The following is a 13,208-nucleotide window of genomic DNA, read 5'->3' on the forward strand; positions in this document are numbered from 1 at the left end:
AGAAAAGAAAAGAAAAGAAAAGGGAAGCCAGGCCATCAGCTGAGAGAGTGAGCATGGAGAATGAGGTCCTGAACACTGGAGAAGGTATGAAACAGATCAGCAGAGTGAGTGAACTGGGAAGCATGGTGTAACAGCCTGCCAGTATCAAGGGTCTACTTGAGTTTGTGATCATGAATTTCATTTTTGTTGTTGTTGTTGTTTAGAGTCTCACTCCATCACCAGGCTGGAGTGCAGTGACGTGATCTTGGCTCACTGCAACCTCCACGTTCTGGGTTTAAGCAATTCTCATGCCTCAGCCTCCCCTGTATTGGAATTACAGGCAGGCAGCACCATACCCGGCTTTTTGTATTTTTTTTGTGAGACGGGTTTCACCATGTTGGCTAGGCTGGTCTCGAACTCCTGACCTCAAGCGATCTACCCACCTTGGCTTCCCAAAGTGCTGGGATTACAGGCATGAGCCACCACGCCCAGCCATGTAATCATGAATTTGAAATGAGACAGACATTTCAAAAGTTTTCAATTAGTTCAAATGGTTTCAAACGGTTCTGAGTTTTTCTATAGCCTCATTCCAGTGCATGAGAGAGATTAGGTGGGGAATGGGATTTAACCAAGATCCTGGTTTCAATAAGCAAGTAAGACAAAGTGACAGAGGTTCTCTCCAGGACAAATTCCAGCATTCCAGGTATGGCCTGACCAGGGTGAGGCAAAGAGCACTGTTGTCAGTACTGTGTCCAAGGAAAATCACATTTGGAATCCTGAACCCGTCAATCCTACCAGAAGACCATCAGAGCTTCTCAGAGACATACAGAGGAAACATTATAGGCAAGGGCATTCTTTATTACTAATAGGTGTTTTGGCTGAACCACATTAGGTCTAAACATTTATATATATATATCTATAGTCTACATTGATACCTATCAAGAAGTACAGGAACAAAACCTCTGCAAATACTTTTAATTGACACATGATTCTAGATCAAGAAGATAGATGACGTAGGTTGACTATCAAATTATTAGATAATATTATGATCAATGCAGGCCTCTTAGCACCCCCTTTACCCAACTAGAATCCTAAGTAATTATAAAATAATTATTATATGACAATAATACTATGCTTGATTTCAGAAAAGTTCACAGACAAAAGAGAGATATTTGCAAATACACAGTATGAAGAAATATTATCATTTCCCAACAAAGACAGTCCTGGATATCAAGCATCAGCTCATTTATTATAAAGAAATAAACTTTTACTTTTAATGAGATAGTTCTAAAACATCCTATCAGGTAGTTTTATCCTCTGAAAAGTTAGAGAAAAAGTTATGTGCCAATGTAGAATGAAGACGAGGAAATCTGCAATTAGAGGTGTTCATTTTGACCATTATTTTAGTCTTGCATTTTCAGATTATTTTATCTTAAAACCATCAACCAAATTCATAAAATCAGCAGAACCACATTCAGTCTTAATCATCTTGTCATCAGAGATAATACCTAAACCTGTTTGGAAAAAAAAAAAAAAAAAAAGATGCAAGTTATGGAAAGAAAAGCAATTGGTTTAACAGATTGCAATAAAAAAAAAAAGGCGATAACACAACACATTGAAATGGTATTTAAATTACTACTTGGAGGATTTTAAAGAGCTGATGTCCACTTCATTTTAATCTGTTCTGGAAACATGGCAACCATCAGCTTAACAAAAAGCTAAGAAGAATTACAAAAGAGTCCCAGGTATGAAGCTCGGGCTTACCTGATGCACCTATTGGGGAGGTAGCTGGGGTCATGTTGTGGACATTGAGACCAAGACTCTGAGAGGGTCCTGGGGCTGATGCCGCTATGGGAGGCCCCGGAGGGTTCTCCCTCTGGGGAGAGGTGAGTGGGGTGGTTGGCTGAGAGGTCTGTCCACCAGCAAGTCGTGCAAGGCGCCTCCGTCGAATCTACAACGTCAGGGGAAAAGAGCATTCTGTAACTAAACAGCAGAAACACAATTCTGCCAGAGAATGACATTATCCATAACCACACCAGAGCTTAACAACTAAATACGCCTTGAGCAAAAGTACTCTTCTGAGAGAATAGCTCGCTCTACCACTATTCTTACAAGCTCTACCACTTGAGTTTTTAACAACTGGATCTTGGCCAGGTGCAGTGGTGCCTGCCTATAGTCTCAGCTGCCTGGGAGGCTGAGGTGAGGGGAATCGCTTGAGCCTGGGAGTTCGAGACCAGCCTGAGCAAGGCAGCGACACCCCACCTCTAATTCATACACACATGAATACGTATATACATACAAACATAAGTACATATATACTGTATGTTAGTTCGCTTACCATCTCTGTTTATCACACCTCCTTGGCCGATATGGTGACTTTACAGTAAGCATATTACACTTTATTTTAGAGAGAGTCTGATATGGTGACTTTACAGTAAGCATATTACACTTTATTTTAGAGAGCCTCTCTCTGTCATCCAAGCTGGAGTGCAGTATTTCAATCATAGCTCACTGCAGCCTTGAACTCCTGGGCTCAAGTAATCTTCCCACCTCAGCCTCCTAAGTATCTAAGACTACAGGTGCACACTACCATGCCCAGCTAATTAATTTCTTTAATTTTTGGCAGAGATGAGGTCTCACTATGTTGCCCAGGCTGGTCTCAACCTCCTGGCCCCAAGTGATCCTCCCACCTTGGCCTCCCAGAGTACTAGGATTATGAGCGTGAAGCACCATGTCCAGCCTATGCTTGTAACACACTAAAGCTTGGTGTTATTTTAATAAAATGACCTAACTTGGTCATTTCAAATAGGTAAGATTTAAAAATAAATAGCCAATTGGCTGGGTGTGGTGGCTCACACCTGTAATCCCAGCACTGTGGGAGGCCGAGGCGAGAGGATCATGAGGTCAGGAGTTCGAGAACAGCCTGACCAACACGGTGAAATCCCATCTCTACTAAAAATACAAAAATTAGCCAGTTGTGGTGGTGCACGCCTGTATCCCAGCTACTCAGGAGGCTGAGGCAGGAGAATCGCTTGAACCCAGGAGGTGGAGGTTGCGGTGAGCTGAGATGGCATCACTGCACTCCAGCCTGGGCAACAGAGGGAGACTCCATCTATCTCCAAAATAAATAAATAAATAAATAGCCAATTTAATTCACTAAAACAATGAGAAACAAAAGTTACAGTAAGAAACAAATTTAACCATCACTTGTAGGAGCAAATGATCAGGTTTTCTTTTTTTATTTGATTCAATAAAAATATAATCTGCCACTTCTTCCTTTTAACATATAATTAAAAAGTAACACCTTATTGAAAGAGAGAAATAATCCATTCATTCAAAATGTATTTGTTGAACTCTTACTAACAGCAGGGCATCTCCAAAAGCTTCCTAATAGATTTACCCATGTCCCCTGAGCAAAAGCAGCCAGATGTAAAAAAAACATAGACTGTATAACCCCATTTCTATAAAATTTGAAAATAAGAAAAACTAAACTATACCATTAGTTTGGATAATGGTTATCCTTGGTGGGAAAGGGGCAGGAAGAAGCTCGGGAGAGGGAGGAGTGAGATTCTAGGGATCTGGTAATGGTGTTTTGTTGTTGTTGTTGTTTTTAACTAGCGTCACAGGTATCTTCACTTTATGAAAACTCACTGGGTTGTATACTTACAACTATGAGTAATCAGTTCATGGGTATTCATCTTATTCTTCTTCTTAATATACACGTTAAATATAGTCTTCTGTATAGAATGTAAATTTTTTTTTTTGAGACGGAGTTTCACTCTCGTTGCCCAGGCTGGAGTACAATGGCACCATCTCGGCTCACTGCAACCTTTCCCTCCCAGGTTCACGCGATTCTCCTGTCTCAGCCTCCCAAGTAGCTGGGACTACAGGCATGTACCACCACACCCACCTAATTTTTAATTTTTTGTAGACATGGCATCTCACCATGTTGCCCAGGCTGGTCTCAAATTCCTGGGCTCAAACAATCCTCCCACCTCAGCCCCCTCAAAGCGCTGTGATTACAAGTGTGAGCCATCGTGCCGGACCAAGTTTCATTATCTTATAGACAGTTAAATTTAGGAGTTCATGCTTGATTTCTAATTCAAATTCAACCTTTATTATTGACTACTTTACTTATCTGGAGCCTATCCGGATAAGTCACTTAATGGCTCTGTGCTTCAGTTTCTGCCCAATGGACGACTGTACACTGCACATTTGCACAACGGGGATGAAATCATTGGCTGAGGGGAGTCCGAGGTGGTGGATCATTTGAGGTCAGGAGTTCAAGACCAGACTGGCCAACACGGCAAAACCCTGTCTTTACTAAAAATACAAAGATCAGTTGGGCATGGTGGCACACGCCTGTAATCCCAGTTACTTCGGAGGCTGAGGCAGGAGAATCGCTTGAACCTGGGAGGTGGTCATTGCAGTGAGCCGATATCACACCACTGCACTCCAGCCTGGGCGATGAAGTGAGACTCTGTCTTTAAAAAATTAGAAAAAAACCAGGGTCTTCCTCATAGGGTTGTGAGAAAACCACCACCTTGTCCCTTTCCCTACTTATTTTTTCACCGTGGCTCTGATCTGCCCTATGACATGTGTGATATATTTGTGTATTGCTTAGTTTCTATCCCCCTACTTGAAGTTTCTTAAAGGCAAGGACTTCTGTTGCACCAGTGCCTAGAACAGTGGTAGGCACATGACACATGGTAGGTGCTCTCTAAATATTTGCTGAATAAATGAAAAATACTAGAAAAATGTACTGAACATAAAATTGACTAATTTATTAGTTGACATTATCATTATCATTGGAAGAGCACACCTACTATTGCTGGAAAAAATATGAAGTCACCTTAAACCTCAGTGCCAAGTTCAGCCCGAGATGTTAAATTTGGATGTTCTACTCAGTGATATAAACAGAGAATAAATGTTCTGACTCACTGTAATACAGGGTTGAAGAAAGAAAGGATTCTAAGGTTTCAAAAAAGGTTGAAGAATCGAGACTTTGTGAAGCATGTTGCAGACTATTAAGCAGGAAGAAAGAGTTAAGAGACAGAGGCAGGTCCACACATGACATAAGGGGTAGGAGAAGATTGGGAGAATACATCCTGCCCCATCTTAAAGATCTGCTGGAAAATTTAGGAAGTGCCATACAGGGGGCAGCGTTCTGGGGTGCCCACATCAGGGCTCTCAGTAGAGGATGACGCCCTTCGGTGGTCTGACTGCCTTCTACACTGGTGGCAGCTTTGAACTGGGTTAGCAACCTGGGAATATCTGGATTGGGGACTCACAAGAGAATGGCTTTGTGCAATCACAGGTATAAAGGTTTACCTCCAGCCTGGGCAACATGGAGAAACACCGGCTCTGATCTGCCCTATGACATGTGTGATATTTTAGTAAAAAATACAAAAACTGGCCAGGTGCAGTGGCTCACGCCTGTAATTCCAGCACTTTGGGAGGCCAAGGCAGGCAGATGGCCTGAGGTCAGGAATTCGAGACCAGCCTAACAGGGTGAAACTCCATCTCTACAAAAAATACCAAAAATTAGCCGGGTATGGTAGCATGCCCCTGTAATCCCAGCTACTCAGGAGGTTGAGGCAGGAGAAACACTTGAACCCAAGAGGCGGAAGTCACAGTGAGCCGAGATCGCACCACTGCACTCCAGCCTGGACAACAGAGCGAGACTCCCTCGCAAAAAAAGAAAAAAGAAAAAAAAAAACTGTGCCAGGTGCAGTGGCTCATGCTTGTAATCCCAGCATTTTGGGAGGCCAAGGTAGGTGGGATCACTTCAGGTCAGGAGTTAGAGACCAGCCCAGGAGGCGGAGGTTGCAGTGAGCCAAGATTGTGCCATTGCACTCCAACCTGGACAACAGAGCAAGACTCCGTCTTTAAAAAAAAAAAAAAAAAAAAACCAGCCAGGAGCGGTGGCTCTTGCCTGTAATCCCAGCACTTTGGGAGGCTAAGGCAGTCGGATCACGAGTTCAGGAGATCAAGACCATTCTGGCTAACACGGTGAAACCCTGTCTACTAAAAATACAAAAAAATTAGCCGGGTATGGTGGCGAGCACCTGTAGTCCGAGCTACTTGGAGGCTGAGGCAGGAGAATGGCATGAACCCAAGAGGCGGAGCTTGCAGTGAGCTGAGATCACGCCAAGCCTGGGCCACAGAGCCAGACTCCGTCTCAACAACAACAACAAAAAAAAAACTGAGGTGGAGCCTGGGGAGGTCAAGGCCGCAGAGAGCTATAAACTCCAGTCTGTGCGACCTAGTGAGAGCTGGGTCTCAAAAAAAAAAAAAAAAAAAAAGTGTATCTAATTAATTTGACTACTAAGAGATGCAACCTCACTTTTTATCACAAACAGAACACATAAGATACACACCAAAAAAGTCACAACACACCAAAATATGATTAAACATTTTTCTCATTGTTTACTTGACTTTTTTAACATTAAGCCCAGAGGACTGGCATAATCTCTTTTAAGTTAAACAAAAGTCCTTTTTAAGAGAATTTTGTTTTCCCATTATCTCACAGAGAAAAAAAACTAAAGTATAAAAAAAAAAAACTTCCAATTCCTCAATTTGTGTCCTAAACCACAACTCAAAAGCCACACATAATAATTATGAAATCTCATTCCTAGAGTTTTTCTTGTCTGTTTCAGTTCTTATTTCACAAATGACATTAAAATAGGGCTTTCTCCTAATCTGTTATATCATGATGCAGCACTTCCTACCCTCACGTTCCTGATGAACTAAAAATAGATTCAAAACAGTGAAGGCCATTGTGATTTCAGGCAGAAGCTAAGACAGGATGGGCCAAACTGTTCCTCTTAGTTTTAGCAGTTTGTGGGGAAAAACACCCATAAAACACTGTTATAAGTTTAACAGTCATTCTACAAAAGCGTCTTACTTTTCTAAATTAAAAAAAAAAGTGAATTCCAATATAAAGAAAAATAATTGCAAATACTTTCTTTGGGGTAGTCTCTTTGTAAAGATGAAGATAACTCCTAGTTCTGTTTTTTTATTTTTATTTTTATTTTTTTTTTGAGATGGAGTCTCGCTCTGTCGCCCAGGTTGGAGTGCGGTGGTACAATCTTGGCTCACTGCAACCTCCGCCTCCCGGGTTCATATCATTCTCCTGTCTCAGCCTCCCGAGTAGCTGGGATTACATACATGCACCACCACGCCTGGCTAATTTCTGTATTTTTAGTGGAGATGAGGTTTCACCTTGCTGGTCAGACTGGTCTCGAACTCCTGACCTCAAGTGATCTACCTGCCTTAGCTTCCCAAAGTGCTAGGATTACAGGCATGAACCACCGCGCCTGGCCAATAACTCCTACTTTTATTACTGGTTTTATTTTCTTTTTTCATAGCTGGCCATGTTTAAAACTTATTAAATGCTATGAAAATTTCACAGTATGCCTAATCTAAGCCCAACAATGTTTCTCCAAAAAATGCATTTACATCCGAACATCACAGCTCTGTGATCTAAAATTCTTCAGTTTCCTTTAAAAACATTTCATGGTCAGATGCGGTGGTTCACCCCTGTAATCTCAGCACGCTGGGAGGCCAAGGCAGGGGGATCACTTGAGCCCACAAGCTCAAAATCAGCCTGGGGAACATGGCAAGACCCTCCCAATCCCACAAAAAATAAAAAATTAGCTGGGCATGGTGGCACACACGATGTGTAGTGCCAGCTACTAGGGGGACTGAAGCAGGAGGTCAAGGCTGAAGTGAGCTATGATTGTACCACTGCACTCCAGCCTGGGTGTCAGAGTAAGACCCTGCCTCTAAATAGAGAGGGAAGGAGGGAAGGAAGGAAGGGAGGAAGTGAGGAAGTGAGGAAAGGAAGAAAGGAAGGGAGGAAGGGAAGGAGGAAGGGAGGCGGACAATTATATATGTTATATTCACTTTGATGTCTACCACTTTTAAAATGAGGTATACTTTTTGTTATGTGTACTTTACATTTTTTTTAAAAATTGAATTGAAAAAGTCAGTTGTAAAAGAGTACACGTAGTGATTCCATTTATTTTTTAAAAGGATGTAGATTTACATTATAATGGACATTATTATTAGTGCAAATTATACATAAATGCAAATGGCAATGACACAATACATTTCCAGTTTTCCTCATCTTTCTTCTTTCACAGAATTTCTGATGAAAACAATGAAAACCATTATTATTTCCCACCGCATCTACCGTGGGAAAACCTTCAGATGAGAGTGCGGCCCTGCTCCATAACGTCTTCACTCCAAGACCCAGGGTGGAAGAGCAGCCTCTGATGGGAACACTAGCGATCGCCCAGGCAAAGGGCAAGAGGCAGGGCACACTCCACACTGGCGCAGCCACAACACGTTCAATTCTGTTCACATTTAATTGGCCAAAACAGTCACAGGGCTAAAACTACCCCAGCAGGGTGGTGAAATAGAACCTTCCCCAGACAGGGCTGGTGAATATGTGGACAATAATACAGTGACGTCTCCTCTTCCTTCAACACACAGCTGGGCGCTGGTGGTTGCTTACTGGGCACCTGCCCCTTCCTCCCCCGCACGCTCCTCCCCTCCCCTTGCCCCATAACTGCTCCATATCCTACTCCCTGACCTGGATCTTTGCTCAAATGTTACCTTCTCAATGAAGTCTTCCCTTCCTTCCTCCTAGTTCCCATCTGCTTTAGTGGTTCTCCATATTTTCAAATAGTTCAGCCCAAACCAACAAGTATGTGTGGGTGTATAGATGTATACACACACATTTATATACAGACAGAGAAAGGGAATGTGACAAAAAATAAACTGATGAATCTAGGTAAGTCATTCAAATTTTCAGCAGATTTAATAATTTTCAGGGCCAGGCACGGTGGCTCATGCCTTTAATCCCAGCACTTTGGGAGGCCGGGCGGGTGGATCACTTGAGGTCAGGAGTTCAAGACCAGCCTGGTCAACGTGGTGAAACCCCACCTCTATTAAAAATACGAAAATTAGCTGGGCGTGGTAGCGGGCACCTGTAATCCCAGCTACTTAGGAAGCTGAGGCAGGAGAATCGCTTGAACCTGGGAGGCAGAGGTTGCAGTGAGCAGAGATCATGCCACTGCACTCCAACCTGGGCAACATAGTGAGACTCTTTCAAAAAAAAAAAAATTCCAGAATAGAAAGTTAAGGGAAAAGTTAGACCCACCAGCATGGCTTGTGTTTTTTTCTTTAGCCGTGTAAGGCGGCATACAGTAGGCACAGAGATGCATTAGCCAGGGTTGTAGAGAGAGGAAAAGGAAGTGAGAAAGAGACGAGGTGATAGAGAGTGGAATGGAAGGGTGATGATAATGAGGCAGACACGGGAAGCCCTGGCAACATCTGGATTCTTGATTCCAGTCTCTTCTTGTGACCCAGCTATCTTTCTATCCCTAGGTTCAGAAAGAAGACTCCTGTATCCTTACAATATATCCCATTTTTGGCTTAAGCCCAATAAGATGTTCTATTACTTACTGCACGTATGCATAGAAATACTGCAATTCCCCAGAGATGTGATCAGCAGTTTGCTTGTGCATAGAGTATCACCTTACTTTTTTTCACTACCTTGTATTAGGTTTTCAGGAATCAAATTCATTTACGCTAACTGTATATTCATGTAATAACTGAATCATCCCAGAGAGCAATTTTGAAAATCGAGCAACATACAAATGCTATGTGCTTATTACGTGACTTGAGTTTCTTTTTCAGGACAGGTAGGGGTTAGGCAGACAAGGAACAAAGGAGCGCCGGCAGAGGGCGGGAGGCTTTGTGAACACACACACTGTTTAAGGAACGCTGAGCAGTGGGTAAGAGTGAGTGTGTACGGACATGGTGAGGCACAGACAAGAAAGACAAGCCGCAACAAGCTCGTGACGAGCTGTGAATACCATCCTAATACACTGAACTTGTTCATGAAGGCAAGAAGAAATCCTTTGAAGGATTTAAGCAGGTGAATAACCAGGTCAGATGTACTTCTCTTTTCTTTTCTTTCTTTCTTTCTTTCTTTATTTTTTATTGAGTCAGAGTTTTATTTTTGTTGCCCAGGCTGAAGTGCAATGGCATGGTCTCAGCTCATTGCAACCTCTGCCTCCCTGGTTCAAGCAATTCTCCTGCTTCAGCCTCCCAAACAGCTGGGATTACAGGCACCCACCACCACACCCGGCTAATTTTTGTATTTTTGATAGAGACGGGGTTTCACCATGTTAGTCAGGCTGGTCTCAAACTCCTTACGACCTCAGTGATCCGTCTGACTTGGCCTCCCAAAGTGCTGGGATTACAGGGGTGAGCCACCTCGCCCAGCCCAGATACACCTTTTAAAAGAAATCACTCTAGCTACTGTGTGGAGAATGAATGGAGGCAGGGCACAAGCAAGCCTGGGCAATGGGCATGGGAAGGGACAGTTCCAGAGATACTTCATGTGTGTCCCCAACAGAACTTGGCTGTTATTTGGAAGTGAAAAGTGAGGAAGATGAAGAATCCAGATAACAGGCCCGGATACCTAAATGAATGGTAAAATACCCTAAAATTGAGAATACAGAAGGAGATTTTAAGAAGATGGGTTATGATTAGATTACTGAGTATGAGGTACCTGGAAGAATACCCAACCAGAAATGTCCTACAGGCTGCCGACATCTGGTTTTTTTTGTTTTATTTTTGAGACAGTCTCACTCTCTGTCACCCAGGCTAGAGTGCAGGGGTGCAGTTTCAGCTCACTGCAACCTCTGCCTCCTGGGTTCAAGCGATTCTTCTGTCTCAGCCTCCCCAGTGGCTGGGACCACAGGCATGAGCCACCACACCTGACTAATTTTTGTATTTTTATTAGAGACGGGGTTTCGCCATGTTGGCCAGGCTGGTCTCAAACTCCTGACCTCAGGTGATCCCCCTGCCTTGGCCTCCCAAAGTATAACCAGCCCCAACATCCATTTTATTCGCCATCACTATTTTCTTTCTTTCTTGTGTGGTTTTTTTTTTTTTTCCTGAGACGGAGTTTCACTCTTGTCGCCCAGGCTGGAGTGCAATGGCGCAATCTCGGATCACTGCAACCTTCACCTCCCAGGTACAAGCCATTCTCCTGCCTCAGTCTCCCGAGTAGCTGGGATTACACAGGCATGTGCCACTACACCCGGCTCATTTGGTATTTTTAGTAAAGATGGGGTTTCGCCATGTTGGTCATGCTGGTCTTGAACTCCTGACCTCAGGTGATCCACTCGCCTCGGCCTTCAAAAATGCTGGGATTACAGGTGTGAGCCACTGCACCTGGCTTCACTATCATTATTTTCTTGTTCTAGGAAAGATTTAAAGTGATTAACAAAAAATACATTAAGAAGGCCAGGCGTGGTGGCTTATGCCTGCAGTCCCAACACTTTGGGAGCCCGAGGTGGGCAGATTACCTGAGGTCAGGAATTCGAGACCAGCCTGGCCAAAATGGCGAAACCTCAACTCTACTAAAAATATAAAAATTAGCTGGGTATGGTGGCTCATGCCTATAATCCCAGCTACTTGGGAGGCTGAGGAAGGAAAATCACTTAAACCCAGGACACGGAGGTTGCAGTGAGCCGGGATCATGCCATGGCACTCCAGCCTGGGTGACAGAGCGAGACTCCATTTCAAAAGAAACAAACAAAAAAACACACATCAAATGTATTTTCAATTTAACTTAATTAAATTAACAAGTTTAATTCAAAGAGATAAGGAAATTAGGACAGAAGCAAAATGATGGTAGAAAAAATAGGGCCAGGCACAGTGGCTCAGGCCTATAATCCCAACATTTTGGGAGGCCGAGGTGGGTGGGTCACAAGGTCAAGAGATTGAGAGCATCCTGGCCAACATGGTGAAACACCGTCTCTACTAAAAATACAAAAATTAGCTGGGTGTGGTGGTGGGCGCCTGTAATCCCAGATACTCAGGAAGCTGAGGCAGAAGAATCGCTTTAACCCAGGAGGAAGAGGTTGCAGTGAGCCGAGATTGCACCACTGCACTGCAGCCTGGCGACAGAGCGAGACCTCGTCTCAAAAAAAAGAAAAAGAAAAAAGAAGATAAAGCCAGGAGTGAGATCAGCACACACTACACACGTATAGCAACACAGTAAGCAACTGACAACGCTCCTCAACATCAGCAGATGATTAATGGCAAAACAAGATTCAACGGAAAACGTTTGAGAGTAGCCCAAAGGAAGAGATCCAAGCATCAGCTTTGCTGGTGCGGCTTGATTTCAGGGTAGAGTTGAGAGTACCTGGGGCAGGCGTCCAAATCCTGGGACCCATGAAGGCCAGGAGGACCTTCAATTCCCTCAAGATTTTCAAGGAGATCCCTTACCCCAAAAAATCTTAAAAGATGACTCTCCCAGAGAATGCCTGTCACTTAATCCTCCATAAAAACTTGCTCCAGGCCAAGCGTGGTGGCTCATGCATGTAATCCCAGCACTTTGGGAAGCAGGCGGATTACCTGAAGCCAGGAGTTCCAGACTCATCTGGCCAAGATGGTGAAACCCCATCTCTAATAAAAATATAAAAGATTAGCTGGGCATGGTGTAGGACGCCTGTAATCCCAGCTACTTGGGAGGCTGAGGCAGGAGAATTGCTTAAACCCAGGAAGCAGAGGTTGTAGTGGGCGAAAATCGTGCCACTTGCACTCCAGCCTGGGTGACAGAGACTCTGTCTCACAAACAAACAAACAAGTTTTGCACAATCACAGAAATGTGGCCAGTTGTCTGCTCCTCTCTTCTGATACTTCCCTTTTACGCCTTGTTATTAAAGGGTGGATTCCAATACTGTAAATTCTACAAGTAAGTATACCGTAGGTTTGCAGTATGCTTCATTTATGCATCTCATTTATATCTTACTGTCTTTTGAGGTAAAAATAAAAACAGAAAACAGAAGCTGGAAACAAACTCTTGTCCAGGGCCAGGTGCAGTGGCTTACACCTATAATCCTAGCATTTTGGGAAGCCTAGGTGGGAGGATCACTTGAGGCCAGGAGCTCAAGATCAGCCTGAGCAGCATAGTAAGATGCCATCTCTACAAAAAAAATGTTAAAACTTAGCTGGGCATGGTGGCACGTGCCTGTAGCCGTAGCTACTCAGAAGGCTGAGGCAGAAGGATCACTTGAGCCTAGTGAACTACAATTGCACCACTGCACTCTAGCCTGGGCAACAGAGTGAGACTGGCTCCAAAAAAAAAAAAATTATCCAGAATCTCACTAGCTTACTAGGGATTCTAAAATACACAGCAA

At 43.5% G+C, this 13,208-nt stretch overlaps 1 protein-coding gene across 6 annotated transcripts in view; it reads right to left on the minus strand.

The window, feature by feature from the left end:
- UBE4B (ubiquitination factor E4B) overlaps nt 1-13,208 on the minus strand; it is a 146,767-nt gene that overhangs the window by 105,195 nt on the left and 28,364 nt on the right. For all 6 annotated transcript variants that reach the window (XM_077974778.1, XM_077974760.1, XM_077974774.1 and 3 more), the window contains one exon: nt 1,744-1,930. In XM_077974778.1, coding sequence (XP_077830904.1) covers nt 1,744-1,777 — 34 coding nt within the window. In that variant the 5' untranslated portion in view covers nt 1,778-1,930. The remainder of the gene's footprint in view (nt 1-1,743; nt 1,931-13,208) is intronic.

This window comes from Macaca mulatta, chromosome 1 (assembly GCF_049350105.2).
Source record: "Macaca mulatta isolate MMU2019108-1 chromosome 1, T2T-MMU8v2.0, whole genome shotgun sequence".
Classification (NCBI taxonomy): Eukaryota; Metazoa; Chordata; class Mammalia; order Primates; family Cercopithecidae; genus Macaca; species Macaca mulatta.